This window comes from Gymnogyps californianus, chromosome 1 (genome assembly GCF_018139145.2).
Source record: "Gymnogyps californianus isolate 813 chromosome 1, ASM1813914v2, whole genome shotgun sequence".
Taxonomy (NCBI): Eukaryota; Metazoa; Chordata; class Aves; order Accipitriformes; family Cathartidae; genus Gymnogyps; species Gymnogyps californianus.
This window is the reverse complement of record NC_059471.1, coordinates 170160705-170188140: the sequence shown is the minus strand read 5'-3', so window position 1 is coordinate 170188140 and position 27436 is coordinate 170160705. Positions and strand designations below refer to the sequence as shown.

Genomic DNA, 27436 nt, shown 5'->3' with positions numbered 1-27436 from the left:
ATCCTCACTCACAGTCTCATACCACAGCTTGTAAGTCCTTGTAATTCCATTCAGCCTGAGCTAGGATCAACGTGGTTGCAGCCACTCTGGCTCAGCAGTGCATAGGAAGGTGTGCACCAAGCCAGTCCCTAAGCCCGAGTTGCCTTACTGATGTGGGTACATCGTTAGCACCAAAGCTGAAAGTGAGCACACACTTAGCAGCCCAGATTGATCAGTTCCCAACTCACACTCAAGTTCCTCAAATCATCTATCGCTACCAGACAGACTGTCGACATGCTTGCTTCTTATGTGCCAACTCCGATTGTCAAAATAAGTTGAAAAACACTGTTGTGGAAAACAGGTAGGAGGTAACACTGAAATCTGTGATAAGTTAACTGGCCAAACACCGCTTTATACTGGGATAATGTCAGATGCTGATTGATCAGATATGTCATCACAACATCTGTGATTTTGACATCTTAATATCACAGTTGGACTACTCACTTATTGTTGGTTATAGGACTTAATCTATAACTTTAGCAATATTTTGCTTATGTCCTTTCCTGAAAGTGAAACATTAACAAAATATAAGAGCTGCTGCTTTTATTTATCTTATGGTTTCACCTAAGGATCAGAATATCCTCCCTATAAAAATCTGTGTGCGTATTTTCCCTACCATTGTATTATCTAGGTGTATCACAGCCTAATACGTTTGCCCTCTCAGCGTAATGTATGGAAGTACTATTCTTATTATTTTATGAACTGACAAAAATCACAGAAGGACTAGATGACTTTCAAATCACCAAGAAGTCTGGTGTAGTAAAGAGAAATGAACTTTCCTCTTTTCAACTTTTTATCAGTAATCCAACAGTGGCCTTATCAGAGACAGCATTAATTCCAACCATCTTACTTGAAAGTGGGAAAAAAATAAAGAAAAACCCCAAAACTCACACTTGCCTAGTGACAGGGTTATATTTTAGATGCTGAAAGTTTATTAGATACAAGGGTCATTTTATTTCACCTTTTCAAGGAGAAAGAACCTACCATTTCACCTGAAGACTGACAAAACTCTGACTCAGCTAGAGCTGCTCACTCAGTAACAGCTTCAGTGCTATTTCCACAAGCAAAAATCCCTGATGCTAGGGTCCATACCTTGGCATATAGACTTTTAGGTCAGAGATCCATTTGTTAAGTAGCTAGAATTAGATCTTAAAACTGGAGTTAGTAGCCAGGGAAGGCAGGCAATAGCATCTTGTACTGCCTGAAACCTTTTCATTCAGTTCATTTGGATTTCCATAACTCACATTCAGAAATTCAGGTTAAAACTCATAGAAGTAAGATCTTCCTCAGTAAATGTGGGCAAGGGGGCAAAAGAAGATGAACAAAGTTTACTAGCAAGCTAGAAGGTAAAAAGACATTTAAATACAGATGTTACCTGATTATTCAAGCTGAAAGTGATCCTCACACTTTGCAGCACTTCAAATCAAAGATGACGAGCCTTCCTTAAGGGGAGAGCTTAATGCTGTTTTTAAGCTAGTTCACCTTTCTGACTAGCAATGCTTAGCTCTTTCTTGGATTCAGTTTCAACAAGCCATTCTTCATCCATGAGCTCTTTTTTGGAGGTATTCTGTCTTTTAATTCAGATTATAGTTGCATCAATCGAGAATGACCTACCCAGAGACAATCAGGAAAACCCATCCTGCTACAGGGCTATCAGAGCTGATAACTTAAAATACTCCCTCAATTCGTAGATATTAGGGTCAAGTCTTGCTTTCTTCCAGTTTTGTCAAATGGACTTGAAGGAAAGAAAGGGAAAAAGGAGAACCAAATTCAGGTAACGTGGTCTAAGTAATAACTTTCCATTTATCTGAAAGTTCTACCATTTTAACTGGACTTCTCCTTTAGTTTCTTCTCTACAGAAACATGATTAATTAAAGTCTCCTCTGCATATAGTATTGCTTACCCCTTTATCAGAGTTAAGGTGAGGAAGAGGGGAACTGCAAATTTTTTTTTTTTTCCCCTCTATACTTACCTTGTCTATTTAGATTAAACGGACAACTGTCCTAAAGAGCTTACATTTGTTTAGTGCCCAGCATAACCAGGGTCATTTGCTTCTGACCTTCAGTCAGTCCTGTCATAAATATAATTAACACATTATCTGACTGTCAATCATACTATGGGCAGCTAAGCCTAAAGTCTTTTTCTGACATGCATCATTTGGGCACTGAAGAGAAGACAATGCACCTGCAGGACTCTGCAGAAGAGGGACAGCAGGTGCCTACCACCTATCAATACTCCAATGTAGACGAGCTACTGTAGTATTATTACTAATAGCTCTTGAAACATCTTTAAGATAATATCTCCTTGTTATATACATCAGAGATATTGTAGAATGAGTTAAATGCTTTTCTTGATACGGGGTTGCTAAATAAATACATGGTATGATTAAGTTAAGAAAATGTGCTCTTTATGTGGAAGTGTCACATCCTGGAGCTGGAATGAAAGTCTCCTCTGCATATAGTTCTGCTGATTGCTTTATGAGAGATAAGGGGAGGATGAGGGGCATTGCAAACACTGACTAGGGGTGCAGGAACTGTCATAGGCCATATTAAAAGATATATCTATGTATATAGATACATAAAATTGTTAAGCAACAAGTCAGAAATAGCAAAGTGTCTAAAGAAAAGAGCACAAAAACATGCAGGCTGTAGCTAAACCCTTCTTGCAGATATTCCTCTTTAATATTGCACTAAAAATTAATGAGGTAATGGAGGAAGTTAAGTGTAAAAGTTTCAAATGACTTGACATTTCCTGACAAGGTGATCTAGTTAGCTGTCAAATAACCTCACCAAACATATTTGGAAAAACTTAACTTTAAAAAACAAGAAAGAAAAACCTGAACACTAAAAAGCAAGGTAGAGAGAACTGTCATGTATTAAAGGTTTTCAAAAATACTCTTCTAAAGCTTTCCTTTAATTACCTGGTAAACTGATATATAAGTATTTTCAGTATCTTCTTCCAATACGGTGATACAATTATCACAATTTGATCCATGGCACAAGAAACTATATTTGAAGAAAGGTTTCTACAGAATCTTTTGAGTAAGGAATTGCAGATTTCTAAAGACTGAAGTGGAGCGAAACCAAAATATATTATTTAAAGAAAGTGAGAGGCAGGAATTAGGATCACTGCTTAGGACAGAGAACTAGGGGAAGAACAAAAGAAGCAGGCCCAACTTTGTGATTCTCAGCTATATGCTTTAAGTAAATGATTATGCCCCTACAGATATCCCTCTGTTAATTTGTATAAAGTATATCCAATCTCAAAAACAACCCCCACCCTTCACTTTAATTTTATTAATTTTTAGGTTTTTGATGTAACACCAACGTCTTATGAAATGCGTGATAAAAATAAAAGAGGACGTTTTAAATGACTCACATAAAGTATTTCCTAGGAAAGTGATGTAGCTAGCTGTGAAATAGTCTCTCCAAACATACCAAGAGAAAGTTAGCTTTCAATTTGATTAAACACTGTTCTTTGTGCTAGACTGGAGCCCTCAAGCCAAGCAAGCCATATATTCTTATTTCTACTGCCACCTAGTGTATATTTGGATTTCCTTCATCTAAGAAAATACAACTGAAATTACACTGAAAATTTTAAGATGAAACTAAATCAACAGTAGCTTTTCATGCTCAAGATATAAACTCTACACAACTTAATATGTTCAAACCTCAATGCTATGTTTTTAAAGGAAATTTGGTTCTATCTCCATCTGCGTTAAAGGGGTCTCTAGTATATCAAAGATTATGTACAAACATAGGAAATTCAGACATACAACTGTCACCAAGTAGAATGCATTTCTTTTAGTATATTGCACTAAAACTACATTACTGACTAAACACACTATTTTCAAATATCTCCAAAAGCTCCTTATTTCAAAGAAAGACAATGAGTGGGATTTATCTCAGCTAAATTTAGACATACTGCTAGACACCTGTATTTGAGCTGCTCACCCAAGATTACCTCTATGGTAAGTGGAAAAAAGTAGGCGCCTTCCAAATTGACTGAATAATTGTAATGATTATTAAGCTTTAAACCTCTACTTACTTGAATATTCAAGAATCACATTGATCAGTGCAGTTGGAGAACAGTTGTAAAGATTTATAGGTCAAGAACATGAAATTCAACACTTAAAATTTAGGCTACTGCTGGTCTGAAGAGGAGGAGATACAAGTAAGAAATTTCTTGTAAAAGTTAATTATGCTTCAAAAAGTAGACAGGGAGAGAGAAAAATCTAGAGAAGGTATCTTAAATATTACTGGCTCTGTGTATAGCTTTGAAGAGTGAATAAGGAAAAGTTCTGAGAAAAGGTGGAAGTACACTCAAGCTCCACATTTCAGTCACTATTCTGAAGGCAAAAGACCAGGTGATACCTGCAATTCTTAATGCCCTTGTGCAAGCTGTTTTGTTCAAAATAGCATTTCCAACTGGTGAGGCGTGAAAACACTACAACTGTCTCTCTGAACCCAGCTGAATAAATTCTGAACAAAGCCAGTTCCATTTTATGTGTACTATTTTCCCAGAATCAAGTTCGGGAATAGCAGGGACCTTGCCACATTGAGGCAAGCAGGGATAGAGAAGCAACAGGTACCCAAAAGCAGTAAGAAACCTGGAGAGGCATGAAACATCAGGAATTAAAAAAGCACGGACAGAATTACTTCCCTCTTGAGTTCCACCTGTACACTTGTTGAAATTTTTGTGTTCTACCACACAATTTGGTGTGGTAATCACAAGGATTTGAATTTTATCCTGAGGCAATCCATCTTCATTCCTGCTATAGAGATGACTAAACTTAACCAGCTCAGCATAACTCAGGGCAATGTATTATAACACATCTCAAGTGTCTAGATGACATTGTAGTGGCTTGTAGCAAACCTTAAAAGGTCATCTGTACTTTTAAATATCCCATATTTGAACTGCCTCCTCTGTCTGCCTGTAACTCTTGCATATGTTACTAAGTCTCTTAAAATACTGTTACTTCAGTTTAGTCCAGATCAATCATCTTCCCTTGTTCCTCATGAAAAAGAAAATAAACAGAAAGCAAGCAGTTCTGCATTTTACCTGAGGTGCAGATAAGACACTAGGAAACACTGTGTCATCACAACTGCTGTGCTGTAGTGGAACAGATCACGCAGAGAGACTGGGGAATCTCCATCCCTCTTCAAGGCCCCCTAACTAGACACAGCCATGGCTGACTTGATGTACCACTGGCAACAAGACTAAATGACCTCCAAAAGCTCCCTCTGACATGTCTGTGGTTCAACTCCTCCTTTCCCCGATATATTAGAAACATGATGAGCCATAGAAAGAGGAGGTTGGTGCTGCAGTGGAACTACCTAGTGCTAAAATTCTCTCTATTGCCTGTTGCTCAGAAAGAGGTTGGGATGTTAAAAAAAGAAAAAAAAAAGTATGTTTGTTTTAACTGAAGGGGAACAAAAATCTTTTTCTTTTTTTTCTTCTCCAGAGTACAGCATAGCACAGTGGGGCTAGAAATGCTGCTTTTTTTCAGTTACAGGAGGAAATACTTAAGAAGATGGAACACTGAAAAATTTCAAGCATAGTTAGTGCCACTAAAACATGTGACTACTGGTAGTAATCTGATACTAGTTTTGTCTGGATAAGTTATGTCTCTGTCCATATGGTGAGGTCCATTCTTCCTCGCCACAACAAAAACCCCATAATTTTTGTTGAGACAGACAGGAGGGGCAGTAAAAAAAGGAAAAGACATATGGAGCAACAAACCTTGATAACTTCACTTTAACACTGTCTAAACTATTATATTATTACATTAATTCTGAAAATAAGCTGCAAAAGATATCCTAATCATTATTATTATATTAATTTACAAACATAAAAATATAGTACATTACAGTAATATCAGTTTTGTTGAAAATATCAGACACTGTTCTGTCTCAAAGAATATAATGTACTTCATGTTTATTTGAGAGCAAGATAGCCTACACATAATGTGATGTTAATAGAAAACCGAACACAGCAACCTTATTCTTAACATTCTGAAATTAGGCCAGAAAATACACCAGAAGAGTCCAAAACTTTGCTACAACAAATGCAAAGCCATAGAGCCCTTTCACTACTATGGAGCAGCTAACCCAGAAGCCTATAAGCTGCTACAAATGTTACAGCCATGAAGAAATGCAGACATTAGGTTAAGTGAAATCTGTCAAAGCTAACTGATAAATAATTTCTTGACGTTCAACTATCAAATTTCCTTTATATGCCCTTTCAGTATTGGTAATGAGGTGCTTCCTAGCCTTAGTTTAACTTTAGCCTGAACTCTAATGCTTTTCCAGAGCTTCTCAATTACCTGGGACCAGGGATAAAAAAAAAAAAAAAAAAAAAAAAAAAAAAAAATCTGGAAAATTGCTTCAGATAATATTCATATATTTGCCAGGCATCTAAGCAGCAGAGGTCTGGAAAAGTTGACACGAAAAGAAAGCAACTGAACCCTACAGCTATAAGCTACTGTGTTTGTTTAGCACATGTTATAACTGGGTGCAATTTGAATGGGTCTTGAAGCAAACTGTTGATGCAGCAAGAGTGGTTTAGATCTGCTGGCAAATGCTGTGACTGAGTTTGTTCCAGCACTGACCACCTATACTGAAGGCTGGTACCAATAAACTTAACTTCATTCATTGACCTTACAATGAATATGATAGTCTGGCACAGAAGTTTGTTTATGAAGCTTGTCATACATGCAGTTGTCCTATTCTTGTTCTGACCAAAATGCTAAGCATCAGAAACCCTCACATCCAACTTGACAAGAGAACCAGACACATGGGAATACTTAGTGATGGATTCTATCAGGGTTCCCCTCCTCCAACAAAATATTTTCAGTCTTTATACTACTCATATTGCATATATTCATATTGCATACACACACACACAACCCCCCCCCCCCCCCCCAGTTCAATATCCTCAAATCTCAATGTTTTAAAAGTCTGAGCAGGAGACAAATACCATGGCAGCAGTATCTGTGTTTTATATGAACAAAAACAGGTAATGGTGAATTTCTATAGTACTCTATTAGTGTATGACAGCAACTAAAAAGTTCCTAGATTTATATCAGATACAGCTCTTGGACACTAGAGGCACCCAGAGAATATCAAAGAAGAGATAAAAGTATAGGTAATCACCATGCAGAAGCTAGCCAGATCTACCAAGGACAGTCACAAATATATCCATGGGGTTTTAGCATAAACAATGGTCTTGTCGAAGGCATAGTACTGTTTACCCATTTAGCATAGCTTTCAGACAACCTGACAAACACAGGATTTTCCAAATACTGACACAGAATATTTGACATTTCACTTTGGTTCCCTAATTCCCAATACTTCCAAGGGTTGCTGGTAGAAGGTTTGACAGTAAAGTAGCTGAAGAATGAAATTATCAGGAAATCAGACTACATAGTGACATAAAACACACTACTAGCCTAGAAGGGCTTTCTAAACTTTTAGATAGATATCAAGATCTTCTCACAATACCTAAAGGTCTTAGAAAGAGGGACAACTTGTGACAATCAAGTATTTGACTTTCAGTAATAACACCACCTTGTCCTGCTTATGATATATTTTGTGTAGTATCCTAAGGCTCACTGAAGATTCAGATATCTTCTGCAACAGTTGCCATATTACTTCAGAAACCAGACTGTCACCTATGTTTTGTCTAAATCAGGTGTAGAGTACAGACTTACACAAGAAGCGTGAAAGGAATTCACCAGGATAAGTCTGACAGCATCAGCTAGCCTAATAACCTTAATGTGGATTCATAAGTTATGGTTGCTTCCAAAGTATTATACATAACAACAAAAAGTTCTCTGGTATACATAGAACACACTTAACTATAAATGCTAGACAGATAGTGTTTACAAAAGCTTCTGATTTCCTGTATTAGAGTACTTACTGCACTCACCTCAACTGACTGAAATTTTTCATCATGGAGATGAGGTGACCTCGGGTAAATATCAAGAAGATGAGGAGGATCATCAATATGTGTTCTTCTAATATGGTGTTTAAGAACTTCTTTATAATCAAATGAATCAAAGTTGGTTTTCCATAGTAATACCTGTAAGAAGCCATCATATCAGTAACTACTTGAAGCTTATTCAGTGCTCAAAATGTAACTATTCAGTGAAGTCTGTTATTACTAATAGATCACAACACCAGAATGAGCCTGCTGTCATCACTTAGTCTGATCTCTACTACAACACAGGCACTTCCCCAGAGTATCTTGTACTTCAAGTCTAACAGATGTGGTTCAATCTATTTAAAAAAAAAAAAAAAAAAAAAAAATCTCTAAAAGATGTCTCAATAACCATAGAACAAAGCAAACTTCTGTCCCACTGGACTGTACTAAGTTATTTTTCTGCCAAATCAAGGGGTCATATACTATCAAATTTCTGTCCCTTATAAAGACTTGCAGGTCAAATGAGAAAGTTTGAAGGGATAAGAGAAATGACAGAGTTCCACAGAACTCTAAAGCACCTGGTTCCAGTATTTTAGCAACAGGAATCTGTTTTCTGAACCTTGTCCAATTACATTCAAGGTAGAAACAAATACAACAGTCACACCATGGCCAAATGCAGAAGTAAGGTACTAGAATGCAGAGGTAGATAGCAGAAGGTAGTCTATTCAGCCTTATGGATAGACCAGGAAACCAAATCATAACGCACAATAATGCTCTCTCATGTCACAAAATAATTGTATATGTAAGTAATTTAATTAAGTTTACCACAAGTTTACATGATTTGTGTCATCTTTGTTACTTTAAGTGCTAAGGGAAAAAAGAAAATAAAAAAGGAAGTTCATAACACTTAGAACATGTCAGTTTCCAAAAGTACAATATTGATTTTTATAGCTGCTCCCTAAATTAGGAGGAAACAAAAATGGGACCGTGATCTGACTTTAGATTACTTGCCTATCCAGACAAAAATATTTTTGACAACCATTAGAAGTATTTTTCAGAAATTAATAAACTATACATAAGCAGCACAAATCACAGATTTGTTCACAGAAATTCCAAGCAGACTAAATCATATTTTTAAGATATTCCTGAGTAGCTGCATTGTTACAAGTTCATTTCAGGTTCAACAACTATCATGACACTGTTGAGTGGAAGACCCTAAATATGCACTGGGAGACACAGTGCACCAATAAAGATGGATCGACACTGACTCAGGCATTAGTAACAGTGAAAGTGGGATGCATGGATCTCAGTACAAACTATACAAACCTGCCTCAGAACCTGGCACTTGCAGGACAGTTAGGTGTTAGATTAATTGATTCACAGCAGCTCGCTGTGCTGTAAGAGGGAGGTCCTGCTTTCTCTCCCTTCTCTTCTCAGCTATGTAGTTCCACTACCTCCATCACCCAATCCAGCATTTTTTATGTGGCTTTTCCCCATTTTTTCAGGCTAATTTTCTGCTGGTTTAGCAATTTGAACTGGCTCAGCACTGAGTGTAAACAAGGGTATAGGCAGGAGACAGCAGAAGTAGGACCTTTCATCAGTGGAGAGCATTTGAGCTGCTTGAGCTCTAAATAAGTTTCATTTTGCTTTAAAGTAGAAGGCTATACCACCACAGCTTCATCATTACAGATAACAAAATTAGTAAGAGTAAAACCAGCACGGAAAGATCCGTATATGCCTTGAGTATCTCAACTGCAATGCAAACAGTGTAAAAGCAACTATGCACAATCCAAGAAAAACAGTTATTCCATAAGGAAGTATTTCCCTTTACGTCAAGGCAGTCACCAGACACAATGAGTTGTCTCTTCTATATGGTAAGAATTGAATTAACAGCACAGGCTACTACCTTCCAAAGGAATAAGTATAACTTTGCTCTTTCACTTAAAAGTAAAAGGTCTTATGTCTTCCGTGGAAGCAGGTAAATGAAATAATTTGTCATGTGCACATATAGCCAAGAACTGCGAAGAACATGAACTTCAGAACTCTACATGTTTGTGTTTTTTTGATTGAGGAAAGAAGCAAGCAGGAAGAAACAAAAGAAGTATCCAGTGCTTGTTTCAAGTACTTAATGTGCTTCTGAACAAAGCTTTCAGCTGGCTCTGCACCAACCAGAAAGAAACTTGAAACTAGAAGCGGAGATACAGGTTTTCCTTCTTTGATGGAGGAAAAACAGGTCTGTTGTTTGAAAATGTAACAGTCTTGAAATAATATGTGTATAGAGCAAGTAATCTGTGGTAAACTTACACTGAACCAGCTGCCTCCAACTCATGCTGTGGACAGACGGTATCTTTTGGCTTCCGCATGTCCTGGTTTCAGCTGGGATAGAGTTAATTTTCTTCCTAGTAGCTGGTATAGTGCAGTGTTTTGGATTTAGTATGAGAATAATGTTGATAACACACTGATGCTTTTAGTTGTTGCTAAGTAGTCTTTATACTAAGCCAAGGACTTTTCAGCTTCTCACGCCCAGCCAGCAAGAAGGCTGGAGGGGCACAAGAAGCTGTGAGGGGACGCAGCCAGGACAGCTGACCCAAACTGGCCAAAGGAATATTCCATACCATATGATGTCATGCCCAGTATCTAAACTGGGGGGAGTTGGCTGGGAGGGGTGGATCGCTGCTCAGGAACTAACTGGGCATCAGCCAGCGAGTGGTGAGCAATTGCACTGTGCATCACTTGTTTTGTATAGTCTAAGTCTTCTAGTAGTATCATTGTCATTTTATTATTGTCATCACTATAATTATTTTTCTTCCTTTCTGTCCTATCAAACTGTCTTTATCTCAGCCCCCGAGGTCGTTGTTTTTTGGTGGGTTTTTTTTTTTTTCCTCCTCTATTCCACTGGGTGGGGAGAGTGAGCGAGTGGCATTTTTCCTGGAGGAATCCCCTTTTGCGGTTGTTTTTCCTCATAACTCACGTACTCGTGCATCTAGGGTTGAGGCAGGTTTTCTATCCCACTTCCTCATGTCTTCTCCGTGGTCACACAGGTAAAACCACAGGGTACCCCATGGTGTCTACCTCCTATATTCTCTCTCTCGAGCAGAGGAATGCTCACTCCTAATAGCTGAGCTACTGGTCCATACAGGTGGGGAGTAGGACTTTTCGATCAGTTTGATCAGTTTTTTCGGCTGGGATAGAGTTAATTTTCTTCCTTGTAGCAGGTACAGTGTGGAGAGAGAACACTAGGAAGAAAATTAACTCTATCCCAGCTGAAACCAGGACACTGCACAAGGGATAGAAGATGACACTTCTAGGGCCAGCCTCTGCTCATGAGCTTGACATTGCCAGGAGAATAGTGTGATAGAATGAAGTTGGTTTACTGTAAATGTAGGGTGTATTCATTTGAAACGTTCTGCTGACAGATTGGCAGACCTGAAAGAGGGCTGTGGACAGGTCAGCAAAAAAGGATGTTTGTGGAGTACGTGTGTGTATACACCAACAGAAAATGGACACTGAGGAATAAAGCTCTTCTGTTTACTATAGATAAAGATATATTCATAGGCAGTTACCACACAATGGTTAGCACTGCACATTTTAAAACTTACAATACAAAAGTGAAAGTTACAGCAAAATAAGTAGCCCTCTCCCACTGGAACATCCACAAGAAAAAGGGAGAAACTTCAACAGATAAAAACGTGCCTTTCTGTAAGGTAAATAAAACCAGGATTCATTACTAGACCTACTATGACTACTTTTTTTAATTCAACATTTACCTAAGAAAGCACTTCCTGATGAAACTGGATCTTCTCTCTCATGCATTCAGTATGAAACCACTATACCAAACTGCTGAGAAACATGAGTCATCTTACAGATTTTGCACTACAACACCTACTCACTCCATGATCCCACGTGCCACCAGCTCTACAGCATGGAGTCAGAGCAGAAAAAAGGCAATGACATGACTGCACTGAACATACATGTCATTCAGGAGGCCCCAAATTCAAAGGAAACTTGCAATAAGACAGGCATTCCCTGGGTATGCTGGCATTTGTTTGGGAGGTTGAGTTAGGCTTAATACTGTAGGTCCTTTCCATCATCATAGCTTCTCAGATGAATCTTCTGTCATGTGACCTAGTTTAAGACATGCACTTCACTTCCTCTCAAATTAAGTATAATATACCAATCATCATAACACTCAAGAGAAAGTACTCATGAAAAGTAAGGTCAACAAATCAGGATTACCTAGGAATCAAAGTTTCATTTTGGAACTGACAAATTCTCATAAAAAAAACCTTTAGTATGGAAAAAAAAAAAGATTAGACTAGTGGCTCAAGGAATAAATATCTTTTGCCCATTCTTGGTTTTTTTTCTGCTTGTAAAATTAATATTGGAAGTTTGCTAACATTTTCACTTTTCCCAGTAACTGCAAGTCTTGGCACTGCTTCTTACTAATGCCTTGTGATAGAAAGCAATTTTAATTTTTTTCTTTGAGTGCTTTCAAGTCATTCTAGAAAGGGTGCTACCTGAAGCATCCAGTGAAAACCAGAAACAGACTGTATTCTTTCTAATGATACTGAAGTTTTTAATTGAAAAGTATTTATTATTTTCCAAGACTGTCTCTGTTACTGGCCGAAATATTTCAAACTCCACAAAACAGAATATAAACATGATTTATAGTAAATTCAAACGATCTTCATTTCTGCAGCATGGCTTTCTGTGTCTACATCGAGCTTTTAGCTTTTTTATAACAGGAAACAACGAAAAAGACAACTAATATTAAGGAACATTTCAGACAGTGAAACTCTAAGCCTTGGGCTACAAAAGTGCTTTCTTTTTGCAGAATGTAAAGACCTGATAGAGATGATTCCAAGCTTGATAGTATTTTTGTAATTATGAGATTTATCACAGCATATGAAGATTAATTGTATGATTTACTGTTTAATTTAAAATAACTTTTTTTTTTAAATGCTCAAACAACTCTTCACTACATAAAACCCAGTACTTTGCTGTTTCACCAATGTAAATTAGCAAAGCTAACACAGGATTTTTTTCCCAATTCTAGCCAAAGTTTACCCAGCAGTACAACTTAATTCTTACGATTACAGACTAGTGACTTTAAAAGAAGTGAAAACCTAATGGAGCGTGTAGGCGTTAATGAGAGTTACAACACAACTACTTTGTTGACACCAAATTGCAACACTTAAAAAGTTTCTATTTAAAAATCATTCCTTTATTTTAATATGTAAAACAGAAGTGGCTAGTATTGTGGTCTTCTCATCATAACATCCAATTGAATGTAGTTAAGATCCACTTTTTAAAGGATGGATTTATCTTTTTTCTCCCCAAATTTAACTTTAGGCTAAACATAGTCTATATAACACACCACTAGACAGAATGCATGTCAGCATACTGTAATTAGCATGTTACTGTAACATACTATATTTAACTCCCATCCACTGTAACAAACATTAAGACATTTAATTTAAAGAGACAATACCACAAACCTGAGCATCTGCTCCACCTGAGGCAAATTTTTCACCACCTTTTGAAAAAGCCACAGAAAGTACAGGTCCCTGAAAGAAAAAAAAAGCATACAGTAAAATTACACTATTACTGTAATCATGGTATTTTAATGCAAAGAAAAAACACACTTATGCCGTTATCTAATATAAATAGATTCTTCAATTTCAATAAAATAAGGAACAATTTAACTGTAGTGAAATTTTTGCAAAACAACTTGATTGAAGAGTTAATATTGCACATCTTTGTAAGATGCTGCATTACAATTAGTACAATCAATACCAGGAAAATAGTGGCATTTTCCTTAGATTTTATGCTTTAACTCTGCAATGAAAAAATATCAAATATGTATTACATTACTCAAGACAATGTGTTTGAGTGATTCATTATCAAAAGTAAGGTTTGTTTTGCATTAAGAGGAAAGGGAGAAAATGTCTGCCATTCTTCACAAAAATTATCTTCCATAAGCTTCCCCCTCCTTAGAAAGCACTGTTTTTCAATAGACAAAAAGACTAATGTAACAAATAATTGATTTTGACAATCAAGAGAGTTAATAATTAATTAATTCAGAACATGATCTATTACTTAACATTAAGCACGCATACAATATTAACAGATTGACTGCATGGTTGTAAGTAAAATTGATGCATTTCCTTATGCACTTGTGACAAGGTATATTAATACACTTTGCTGTCCACTAAAGTTTGTCTGCAAGTTGCAAGATACAAGACACAATGGCATAAATGTTACTTTCCCTTTGAAAAGATACTGAATAATCTATTAAGATCTCTATTTAAATAGGATTATTGTGTATACCTTGTGTCCATGAAGAGTGTAAATAAGTCTTCCTTCTAAGAGGTCCAAAATCTTAAGGGTACCATCAGTAGAAGCAGTGGTGAGATAGTTACCAGAAGGATGGAATGATACACAATTAACCCCTGCTCTGTGAACTAATTTACAGAAGATAATATTCAAAGACTGTAGATATCTACTAACAGGAAATGTACACTATTTCTTTGCTCTTTTCTACTTCCCAAAGAACAACCTACTTCATTTAAGGGAAAAACAACCAAAGAGCTGGGGCATAGCAGACTCTCCAAAGTATTTGCTTAGTTCTGTTCTAAAAATTAAGAGAAGCATTGCAAAAGAATAATTAGGATTCAGATTGGATTTTTAGAGTTGCTAGACTACAAAAAGATTACTTACAAAATGCCAACATGACCTGTTTGTCCACTTTCCCCAGTAAGGAATGAAATCATATAATCTAAATAAATCACATTTCATTGCAAAGAGCTCCATTCTAAAGAAAATACAACAAATTACACTGTTTTTACCTTTGTAATGCTGCAGTAGCTTGTTCATTCGAATATCCCACAGTTTCACCGTATGATTAGAACCTGCAGAAGCTATACACGTACCACTTGGGTTGAAATCCACAAAATTTGCAAATCTAAATATAATTAATGAAAATAGATTGATTACATGTTTCCATAGAAATATTTGGGTGTACAGATAGACATATATATAAAACACAATATTAACACTGAGTTGCCACAAACTTGTGTGGAATCCACATGTATGGAAACTCAAATAAGGTATTTCAAGCAACTGAAATAAGCACAAGAAAACAAGATGTGCATGATAAATCAGACTGTATAATTTGGCTTTCGTTAAAAAGCTAGTACAGTTGTCCTGACTCAAACCTTCACAACCAAGTTTGTGTTGGAGTACAAAGTTCCTAGAAGAAAGTGCTACAAAGAGTTTGTAAGCAAGTAAAATAATTTTGTCTAAGAACAAAATATCTAGCTATAAGAACCTTTTAGCTTGGAAAAGGGATAGAGATGGCAGCCATGAAATTAGCAAAGCACATATACAAGATTAATATTCCATTGCATTTCTTATTAAAACTCTGGTTCCAAGACGTTCAAGAAAGTAGCAGATAAGTAAAAACAAGTATTTTGTAAACCTAAATAAGGCAGGTCACTGAAGCTAACAGAATACTGTTTTCATCAACAAGTGGAGAATTCTTAAACTTCTCTTCTTGTGGAAGCATCCGACATCAAATAGCATTATCAAAACGGAGGAAAAACATGGAAACATTCAAAAATCCAAAAACAATCTGACTTCTCTCTGGCTTATTTCATGACTGTTGGAAAACAGCTGGATAAGTGCAGCCAGTTAACATCTTTAGAAATATGTGAAATGAATCATTTTAGTTTACATGGGTGGTAGAAGCTTGATCTATTTTCAGATATAACATATTGTTGTGGTTTAACCCCAGCCAGCGACTAAGCACCACACAGCTGCTCGCTCACTCCCCCCCCCGCAGTGGGACAGGGGAGAGAATCGGGGGGGGGAAGCAAAAACCAAAAAAACCCCAGAAACCTCAGGGGTTGAGATGAAGACAGTTTGATAGGACAGAAAGGAAGAAAAATAATAATAAGGATAATAATAGTAATAAAATGACAATAATAATACTAAAAGAATTAGACTATACAAAACAAGTGATGCACAATGCAATTGCTCACCACTCGCTGACCGATGCCCAGATAGTTCCCGAGCAGCGATCCACCCCTCCCAGCCAACTCCCCCCAGTTTAGATACTGGGCATGACGTCATATGGTATGGAACATTCCTTTGGCCAGTTTGGGTCAGCTGTCCTGGCTGCGTCCCCTCACAGCTTCTTGTGCCCCTCCAGCCTTCTTGCTGGCTGGGCATGAGAAGCTGAAAAGTCCTTGGCTTAGTATAAACACTACTTAGCAACAACTAAAAGCATCAGTGTGTTATCAACATTATTCTCATACTAAATACAAAACACTGCACTATACCAGCTACTAGGAAGAAAATTAACTCTATCCCAGCTGAAACCAGGACACATACATAGACATTAATACCACAAAACAGGAATTTAATTTCATTAAAATTACACATTTACATTTCTCCTTTTTTCTAGTAACACTTACCCTCCATAATCTAAGAAGCTATCAATACAAGTTTTATTTCTCGTATCCCAGATCTTAACAGATTTATCCTCACTGCAAGATGCTATTAGTCTTCCATCAGGTGAAAATCTGGAACATGCAAGTGTATACATTACTAAACAACTGATACTACCTAGATTAGCATTAGAGACATAAGTAGCTAAAGACCAGAATCAAGAAAGCCTGTTTGGAATTAAAATGTGCAACATTCAAAGGACATTTGAATTTCTCATATTTCTCATGGAGTAATAAAACTGAAAAGAAAAGCTTCTCCCCTCACTCCTCCCCCCTCCATTTCACAATCAACTACAATTAAAAACAGAGCCATAAGCAAGAGAAAGGGGTGGGGGGAAGGTAACAGCAGCCTAAGGTTGTCACTTCAGATATCAAAGAGATTATTATAGAAAGCTATAGGCAAAAAGACAAAGAGGACACAGTAGAACCTTGCGTTCAATTTTAACCTACATATATATTCTCCTGTGAGTTCTCTCTAGACTTACAAACTGTCAGCAAAACATTCATGATTATTCCTAGACTAGCAGACTAGATTTTTAAACAGAAAAATTGATTTGTCTATAATTTCACCAATCATTATTATTTCTCATATTGAGCAACTGCACAAGGACATTAGAACACTGCTAAAGAACTTTCACATATGATTTCCTACAGCTTTTATTTTTCTTTTCAATGATCAGATACTTTGGAACTTTGTAAGGCTCTGCACTTCACCAGTGTTAAATTTCTTTCTCAAGAGGTTTAAATCGGGCCTCTCTTAGCTGCAGATTTTCCATTACTATGGAGGAAAGAAAAAAAAATATCAGCAAAGAACAATCTTTTCTTGTCTTTGAAGAGCTGCCCTGCCTTTAAATAGAGTGCAAATCTTAACTTGCAATACAAAGGCCATTTCTTTTACCTTTTCCGATTACGTAAGCTTAACTCATTTTGACTCATGACCATTCTTTTATGCCACTACTGTTCCAAGAATAGTTGAGAAAACCCCTACCATGCATAATAAATCTAGAAACAAGTGAATGCTGTAAAGCGTTAATACAGCACAAAAACATACAAAACTGGGGAACGACAGGATACTGACTGAAAATAAATACAGAAGACCCTATTTGTCCTTTAAAGTAAAAGAATTAACACCCAGCAACAGATTTAATATGTACACATATTAACACAGAGCAAGCTTTCAGACTTCAGTGAGGAGATACATGTAAAACGTGTGTGCATAAGATTGATTTATTAAAATTTCATTATTAGCCATAGATTATAATTTATCATTCACAGACTTTACTTCTCTTAGTTCTGCCCTGGAAAATAAAAACCCTTTGTTAGGAGTTCTACTTCTTTACAAAGAGAATAAAAACAATGCTTACTTGGCACAGCGAACCCAATGAGTGTGTTGGAATAGGGAAAACAAAAAGTGCTGATGGCGAACACTCCATATTTTTATTGATTTATCATTGGATGCTGAAACTAGGAAGTGGCCATCATGCGAGAAGCTCACGCTACGAACAGATGCTGTATGACCTTTCAGTACCGATGATTCTCCATGACTGGGGGGGGGAGAAAAAACCACAACAAAAAACAAGACACAAAACACAATTGTATTAAACTGAAAGAGTTTAAAACCCCATAAAACTCAAAGTTAACATACTTGGAATCTTATCCAAATGAAAAAGCAACGTATACAGGCTGAATCTTAGCGTTGCCAATATTTTTGGCCTTATTTGAATATTAATTATTAGAATAACAGACTTTAAAGTAATTGTATTCAATATGACCAATTTTGGATAACAGTGCGATTAACTAGCAGCATTAGCCACTATACAGTATTTGAAAGAGAATTTATTATATTTTTTGATACAGTAATCTACAAAATGCTTAAAAGTTAAAGTAACACCAGTCTTCCTAAGATCATTCTGAATAGCTCGTAATCACTACTACTTGAGAACAGTCTAAAAAGGCAAGTCAATGCAAAATATTTTTTTCCAAAAATGCTATTTTTTGTTTCCTTCATCACTTGTCTCCCCAAAATGAAGTGCAGCCATGCAATCCTTATTAAAAGAAATACATCCTTTTAGCTAGAGAAATACTACCAAGCACAGTTCTACATACATGAAATTAGGACCTCTGAATTGCTATATTTTTCTTTTGAAACTACAGAATACTCAGTAAAGAACAAAGTAACACATTAAAGAACCGTGTTGCTTGTGCTCCCCAATCTCTCTTTCTGTCAAAGCCCAGGGATGTGGGAAGGAAAGAGAAACTTTTCTTGGGTAAAGACTCCAATATTCACATTGCACATTAATGAAACACATAGCCAGCATCACCCAGTTACACTCACATGCAAGGAATCCATAGTCTGACAGTACGATCTTGAGAAGCTGAAGCAAGTAGCTGCCCATCTGGTGAGAACTGTACGCTGGTCACCGCTTCTGCATGGCCTACAAATTTGTAGGCTCTGCATTGTGTCTTCAGCTTCCACACCATAAGAAACCTATCCAAAGAGGAGGTAGCTGGCAAGAAATAAAAGATATTATGAGTCCGCTCATTGTTATTAGAAAAATCAGAGCTAATGACTATGGATTTGGATTCACCAGTGAACTTACTGGGTATTAGGGGGAGGGAGCAGTTATTGGGTTTTAATGGATACTTGGCCTGAGCAGAAGCTTGGCAGCCAGCAATGCCAACACCAGGCTTTTAGAAGGATATCAGAAGACTGGGAGGAATAAAGGATCATTCTTAACAGGTAGCTCTGCCACACATTAAACAAACTGGCTTACAAGTACTTTAAAGATATAGAACAAAAAATCCAAAGCCGAACATCATGCACATGTCATGAAGTATGAATCCAGATTTGGCATTAGCAAATACTAAGAACAAGAGACAAATTCTTCAGTGATCTCACTTTGATCTCCGAGATGGAATTTGTTTCAAGCATTAAGTGTTTAACTCTGAAAAGACAGGCCAATTTAAACTCAAGATATCATTTCTAATACTTCAGATATCTACGCTGAAGTGAATATCCAGATACGATAATTCTATAATCCTATTTAAGTACCAATTTTTTTTAATACTAACATTTGTCTAGTTCAAAACACAATGTGAAGTTTTCAGTCTGATAATAGAAAGAGCACGAACTTTTTTTTTTTTTGCAGTCATTTTACAGGTGGACCATACTATCTACATTTGAGAAGGCAGACATAGCTTTTACCAGAGCTTGATCATTTTCAGGAAACTATAAGCAGCAAAAGCAATGAGCAGTTGAATTAAACTGACAAGTGTGATAGTCCTACGCTCCTATTATCTTCATCTCTGCTAAGTGCTAGCATGCAGAACATAAAAAAACCCAAGGGATTCGCACTCCCACCCCTTAATTATAACATCCCTACCCCTAGTACAGAAAAGGAGGGAGAAGAAGAACAGGGACCTCCTGGAAGTTGAAGAGGACATGAAAAGGATGGCTCTTCCCTTCCCAACCTGTTTCAGGCACCAACATAGCACAAAGGAATGGAGTCTGTTTATTAGCATGCATGTCAAGGCAAGCCTCAAACAGAATATTACATATTAAACTCTCCTTAGGGATTTGGCACAGAGATATTATTTTATTCCCAAAGACTAGTTTCTGGTAAGAGATGTGGGACCAGACTATCCCTATGCCCATATCAATAGCCCTAAATTTGACACAGAAGTACAGGATATTTTCCGCCCTCCAACTTTTCAGAACTCTATTTTACAGCAGGCTCTAATTGTACTTGAATGATTTCTTTTTTCCCTTTGATTCAGAAAAATGTGACCTAGAGTTTAAAAACAGAAAGGAAGAAGTGAAATGTAAGCTAAAATAGAATTTGAAGGTGTCACATTAGAAATGTGGAACAGACAAGATTGATGGTTTCTAAAACAAATAATGCACAAACTACCAAGTACCTGCGGTACCTCATGAACTGCATGAAGGCCGTGTAATACCAGCCCTCTTTGCTTTCAGTTCTAAAACCTGAAGGAACTATTTTACATGACAGTACAACAAATTCAAAGCCTGGTTTCTTGTACCTTGCTCTCTCACAGATGGGTTATCCCAAGGTTAATGAGACACAAGCAGTGAGTGACCTGAAGTTCTCCTTTCCCTGGGACATCCACAAGCATCTTCCTTGTTCTCCCTCTGGACTCCCTGTTGCCTATGCTCACACAGCATTGTCTCTCCATCCTTAGGTAGGTTCCTCTCTTGAAGCCACCCACTCATTACCATGACACTCAAAGGCTATTCTTATCTCTGGTACTGCAGTTCCAGCCCAGCTGACACCACCCCAGGGGTGACGGAGGGAAGAAGTTCAGGACCTGCACAGGAAAGGGTAACTGACAGACCCGTTGCAGAATTATTTTCCCGAGGCACACAGGCCGATGTGACTGTATCTGAACAGCATGGGAGAGGCGTAAACCCAGACAAAGAAACTCTAAGCCAAAACTCTGAATCTATATTCAATTTTGGCCCCTATCCTGCCACGGAATACAAGTCACTTTATCATTAATGAGCCTCAGCCAAGCCAAGCTATTCCCTGTTCAAGCAGGCTGAAATCAATTTTGGTGCATATGGTTAAGCATTTTGCTGTAACAGTAAACGTTTCATCTTAGCTAACCAGCTCACAGGGACTAAATACAAGTCTATAGAGACAATGATGTTGGCAGCAATCCATTATCAATACTAATCTTAAAAACAGTCTTACACATGAAAAATGTACTATTACTATTATCAAATAAACTTCTCTATTTCTCTTTTTATTCCATGTTAAGGGATTTTGCCTACTTTATAACAATGCTTCTCCAATTTACTCAAGCACAGTATTTTAAGGATTGCTTCTTAATCCTTTACACATTTTTCTCCCCTCAAGTTCATGTTGTCCATGCATTTAAGCGTTCAAAAGGAGGGGAGCAAGAACCTTCCAGGACAGATTACACATGAGGTCCTACAGCAGTGCAGACCAGACCCAGTTCATGCATTCTGTCAGCAGTTGCTAAGTACGCCAGCACCCTACAGTCTGACTTTCAATTACCAGATCACCAGTAAGTGTCCCACAACATATCTCTAAGGCTAATTTAAAATATTGGAACTGAAACAAAAGAAACACAGAAGGTCCAGAAGAATTTTTTAGGATGGGCTGTACCACCAACAGGTCTGTTGCACATGCTCCTCAGAGAAAACACGACATAACCAGAACCATGTTTAGTGCCAAACGACAAAATTTGTCCTTGCTGTAGTAATGAAAATATTTGATCAACTGCAAAATACAACTAGAAAGAAGAAAGCTGAAAATTCACACTGAGCTGACTCCAATATGCAACTTAGTCCAGTTTATAAACTCAGTGCCTTTTTTTGTTGTTGTTTTGTAACTGTCAGTGCTTTCTGTACACGCCCAAGTATAGCTGATGCATCTCTAGGTAATTTGCTTTTCTGGTGATGAGTCATAACAGAATTGAACACCAAAGAATAAAGACTTGGCCTTGAGCAAAGGCCAAGTTTACACATAGCTTTGCTGCGGTTCTCTAAACAGATATCTGGGCTTCACATATGCCACAAAAAAGTTTTTATGGTATTTGCAATGAAACCAAGTTCAATTTATAAGTTGTGAATACTGATGGTATACATTTTCATATATACACATGTATATACGAAGACATAGGTTGCCACAATATGGAATTACCATTACACTCTTATTTCCCACAATACCACAGTAGTGACTACAAGAAAGTTGTGCAAAGATCAGAAGAGACATACTCAGCCAGGCTTTAACAGCTAGATGCACCTCTCGGTCATCCTTTTCCCCTCCCAAAATACCGAAGCATCCACAATATAATTAACTCAGTGCAAGAATTACAGGTCAGATGGAGTACAGGGCTGTGTGCATGATGTACGTGTCGATATTCAACCACCACCAAACCCACACACTTTACAGGAACCCTGCAAATCTCAGTGTGATAAGGTGCAACATCACTATACAAACACATTTAACAGTGATTTGCAAGATTTTCTACTTGGAGAAAAACAATTATTAATTGAACCTCTGTCAAGGGAGCCAATCTGGAATTCTAAGCACAGTGGATAAATTACAAGGAACTTTTAATAACTCCCATATGTTCAAGTTCATGGCAGTTTTTATTGTCTACTGTAGGTACTTGCACAAATGGAAGAGAATTGAAAAGAGTCAGCACGCTAGCCAACATTTAATTATCATTCTGGATTTTATTTTTTTAAAAAGAAACCCCAAAGCCCTCCCACATTTATTCAGTGTTAAGTTTACATTCAATTTCTTTTGAGTCACTTAAAATCAGTAGTTTAAAATACATACAAGTGTTCCCCAAATTTTCAAAATCTAGCAGAATAGAAAAACTTTCAGAGTTTCAGATTTTCCAGAAATCTGTACACACTGAAAAACAACTGGATTGGAGTATTCCTGTAGAATTGCTGCAACTCAGTTCAAAACTAGTGGAACTTGAAATGGCAAGGTTTTTGTCTTCTATCTTTCTCTCTCCTTCTCTAGCCCCTCCTCCTCCCTCCCAACCTTTTTATTCCCATTGGGAAGAATTTTTTTTTTTTTTTTTTTGAGAACCAGGTTATTTACTTTTGCTTTTCTTTTCCTTTTGGTTTTTAAATAACCACAAAAATAGAATGGCAGGTGGTGGGGAGAAGGAGGAAGGTTTCAGATCCATACAGAGAGAATAACTTTTCAGACTTCAAGAGGCAGATTCACTTAGACGTATTGCTTAAATAGATAAGGAACGCTTTGAATGTCAGTTTTAACATGAAGGTAGTTCTTTATATGAAACGTAGTTTCGGCCAAGTCCTAAAAAATTTAATTGTATAAAAGTTGCATAGTCTATATTCACATCATTTAATTCCTTTCATCTGAGGAAACATGCATTGCACATACAACTTATGCTCTGCCATGTAGGAGAACCCAGGCCTTTTTCCCTGTCATTTCTGTTGAATGTAACAGTCTACAGCAAGCTTTTTACAAAAGCACATACTTTATATAATTTATTGCCCCAGTACATAATGACTGGCTGCCTTTTAAAATTTGATAAATGGTTCATAACTTGTAGGTCCACAAAAGAATTCCTTGCTGCAGAGTGGAATGGAATTTTTCAGGAATGTCTCCCTTATATAGTAAAGAAGTTCCCTTTTTCCAAAAAAACACAAAAAAACCCCCAAAAACAACAACAAAAAAACAGCGGGGGGGGGGGAGGAAAAAAAAAAAAAAAAATCAAACTGCAAGTAACCTCCTAAAAATAAGTTACAGACTTAAAACAACCCATGCCACACAGCGGCAAGCATTTTCAGCATGATTCAATGCTACACCCCCAGCTCCAAATTTTCTTCTTCTGTTCCCATTCTATCTTGCCTGCTTCCACCCAAACCTCGCAACTCTTTAAAACCACTAAGATTCAAGAATACATCTTAATTTACTCTTGCTTTATTTTTGGCAAATCTTCACTTATTTCAGGTCTCACTTGCTCCCTTCTAACCCTTCTACCTACTAACACCTGCAGTAAATGCACACGTACTACATTCCTCAAGTATCCAGATTCTTATTGCTCACTAGATCAAGTTCCTACCTACCAGTCCCATGTCAAGAATCACTACACTGTGGCTGCTGAAGAACATTTATCACTTCAGTGAAAGTAATCAAAAAAGCTGGAATGCCTGAAACATTAAGATAAGTGTTCAACTTAAATCATATAAAGCTAAAAAACACAGATACTAACACAAGGTTTTTTTTTTCAAGTACACAATATATCTATCACATCTACCGTCTATAATCACACTCAAAACAGATTAGTGACACAATTCAAGAATCAATATTCTTCAAAACTCAGCATAACAGGATACAGAAAACATTCTAAGTAGTTGTTCTTAACCACCTAGCCAACAAATCTTGGCTTCCTCCAAGCTGCCCTTTGCCTTTTCAACTCCCCTCTCTTCAAGAACTCCAGCTTCCCAGACTTTCCCAAGGTCTCCCATGGTACTACTGTGACTAGAAAGAGGCAGCGTATGCTGCATTATTTCAAAACTCTACCTAGGGCTGATAACTGCCAGCTGTTGCCAAAATACATAACGCAAAATAAAACAGCCCAAGTTTTCCTCTGTGTCTTCTTCCTCTACCCCGCTGACAGACCAAAAAAAAAAAAAATATGCATACATGGTATAGTCACATAAGCTATGTGTCCCTAGGATGCCAGGCTTAACGTGGAGAAGCTTACACAGAGGCAATGTAAATATTAAATATATAGCTAAGAAACAGCAGTAGCTAATGCAATTCTGTGCTTTCTTTCCTTCTCCATTACCTTTAAACAGAATTATTACTTGCAGCCGTCCCTATTTCTTCCCATTTGTGGTACCGCTAGCATGTCCTTGGTTCCACTGCTACCACACTCTTCTCTAAATGCATGAGGGCTCCTGACTCACCCTCATGAGGGAAGTTTTCCAGAATAGGCACAAGACTGCAAAACAGTACCAAATCCCATCTACTAAAAAACCTTCTTTTTCTTCAATGTAATATAGCTAGTTGTCACCCTGAAACCCTAAAGAGCATGTAAATTCCCAGAAAACCGTGAAATGTTACAAGGCTTAAGATTCAACTTTCCACATCAATGTTGATTCAATCACATGCTACTGTAGCATAACTTAGAGTGTTAGATACATATGTTATAATGTATCTGCAACATAGGTCAGTTAATTCTACTGCAAGAACCTTAACTTTTACTTCTGTAAGATTCTTTACTTTCATGTTATGTTATCTTGCAGGTTTAACGTGTATAATGTCTTTTTTAAGAAAAAAATACCCCTCCTCAGTCCACTCAAAAGCCTTTGTTTTACCATAATCAAGACATCCCAAGGTAAGAAAATAACAGATCAAAATCTTACAAAAATAAAAGGCATTAGATCTGTATTCAACGTTTTAGAAACTAAACCCCAGTATTTACTTTTGCTTTCCATACAGTTCACCCCAGCAGATACAGTTTCTACACCACTACAGATGCATCTAAAGACATTCCAAGGTATACAATCAAACGTCGCTATCTGCTCACGCATGTAAAAACCTTGGAGATCAGTCCATTCAATTCGTACTGCCAGCAGTGATTATTTTTCAAATTTCCAAATCTGATTTTTATCTGCAGCATTACAAGTTCTCATTTGCACATCAGCACGCCCCTCAGTTGTACGATAAGCAGTAAGGCACTTTCCTGAATGAGGATGATAAACAGTCCCATCTTCTTTGAAATGCCATATAATAATTTCTGGGACAGGAGACCCATCTTTTGGGCAGCTCCTCATACCTATGAAGTCTTCATGCTCAGGGACTTCAGCACATAGCTCAGTTACAGAGTTAAATCTAATCTCCTTATTTGATGTGTATTCAAAAAATTGATTGCCTCCCTGACCATGACATCCGAAGAGAGAAAGGTGAGCCCCAGTGGGATGATGTTCTGGTAAGACGTAGTCGAGGCATTCTGAAGCTATTCCTGCACTGCGGATAGCACCATGCCAGCCAGGACGATCTTCTGGTACATGTAACTCGGCAAATATGTTTTTTAAATACCAGTTAAAACTCTTGCATTTCAAACGCTCTCTTAGTATCTTTCTTTCAGAAATATCTCCATAGTTTTCTTTTCTTGCTGAAGGATTTCTGTTGTAAAAGTGCTCTTTGTACTCATCCATCCACACCTCAGCAGCACGTGCTGTGTTCTGAAGGAAATTCGGTCTAGCATAGGGCGCACGCTTTGGAAACACATGGCCTACATGGGAGCATGGATGAATTTCCAACATGCCTCCACACTGCCAAACCCTAAACGATAATTCTAAGTTCTCCCCTCCCCAAACATCCATTCCTGTATCATAGGTACCCAGGTACTCAAAATACTTCTTGCTGACAGCAAACAAGCCACCAGCCATAGTTGGGGATCTGATTGGGTCAGTTTCAGATTTGCGCCTGAGACGTTCATGTTTAGGCACCGAGTGCCACTGGAATGTCAGCCGCCAGTCAAACCCCCCAATCATGGGCTCTGAAGTTTGCATGTAGTATTCAAATGTTTTCCAGTCAATGGTGTCAATGACAGGACAAACAATAACAGTCTCATTCTCAGCAATCCTCTCGAGCAGTGGTTCCAGCCAGCCAGAGACACATTCACAGTGACAGTCTAAAAATGTGAGGACATCACCAGTAGCAAAGGTAGCGCCAATTAAGCGTGCACGAACCAATCCTTCTCGTTTGTTGGTTCTTATCAAACGAACTCTTTTCAGACTGCTTATGTATTTTTCAAGTTCAGTCTTCAAATACACTTTATCACTCAAGTCATCCACCAGTATAATTTCTTTTAGAAGCACCGAAGGTGATGTTTCAAGAACACTATGTATCGTCCGCAGCAACGTTGACCAGGCTTCATTGTAAAAAGCGATTATAACAGATGTCGTGGGCAGCCTTCTGTAGTTGTAAGATTTAGTTTTACAGCCACTCAGTCGATTATCCTCAATGTGCCGGTGGAGAGAGATTTTATCACTCACATAAATATTAATTGCATACTTCTCAATCAGCTCTTCTTCCTGTTTCTTCTCCTCAGGACTCAGCTGCAGGCGAGAAGGCTTACCCCATTCTCCTGGGGCATAAGGATCAGGCGGGGATTTGTCATAAACTGGACGAGCCAAATCCACAGCCTCTTCTGCTCTGTCAGAAAAGAGCCTCTCCCATCTCCCTTTGGTGATGCTCTCCCCGGCGAGAGAGGCACCGAAAGAAGAAACCGACAGCTCGACCACAAAGTAAGCGATCATCAAGAAGCCGAGAAACACGCAGCTTTTGCGGACCCACGTCCATCTTCTCACCAGGCGGATCCTCATCGTAGGCGATTAAAAGCAGCTCCTAGCAGAGAGGAGCTCCGTGAACTACGGCTGGCTCCCCGCCGGGCCCCCAGGACGGAGGGGGCTG

General features: G+C 37.7%; 2 protein-coding genes across 3 annotated transcripts in view; both read right to left on the bottom strand.

Moving 5' to 3' along the window:
- The window catches only part of POC1B (POC1 centriolar protein B), a 58709-nt gene that overhangs the window by 30392 nt on the left and 881 nt on the right, over positions 1–27436 (bottom strand). The window contains exons 3-9 of one of the 2 annotated variants that reach the window (XM_050895038.1): positions 18808–18979; positions 17837–18016; positions 16440–16547; positions 14811–14926; positions 14293–14426; positions 13461–13529; positions 7969–8121 (exon numbers count right to left, since the gene is read on the bottom strand). In XM_050895038.1, coding sequence (XP_050750995.1) covers positions 7969–8121; positions 13461–13529; positions 14293–14426; positions 14811–14926; positions 16440–16547; positions 17837–18016; positions 18808–18979 — 932 coding nt within the window. Of the gene's footprint in view, positions 1–7968; positions 8122–11486; positions 12088–13460; positions 13530–14292; positions 14427–14810; positions 14927–16439; positions 16548–17836; positions 18017–18807; positions 18980–27436 lie in introns of those variants that run through there. The other variant, XM_050895044.1, reaches the window with a different exon arrangement.
- On the bottom strand, positions 23742–27348 carry GALNT4 (polypeptide N-acetylgalactosaminyltransferase 4). The gene is made up of 2 exons (XM_050908993.1): positions 26801–27348; positions 23742–26680 (listed from the first exon to the last, which is right to left on the bottom strand). Exons 1-2 carry the CDS (start codon positions 27346–27348, stop codon positions 25597–25599), a joined length of 1632 nt encoding a protein of 543 aa, XP_050764950.1. The 3' UTR covers positions 23742–25596.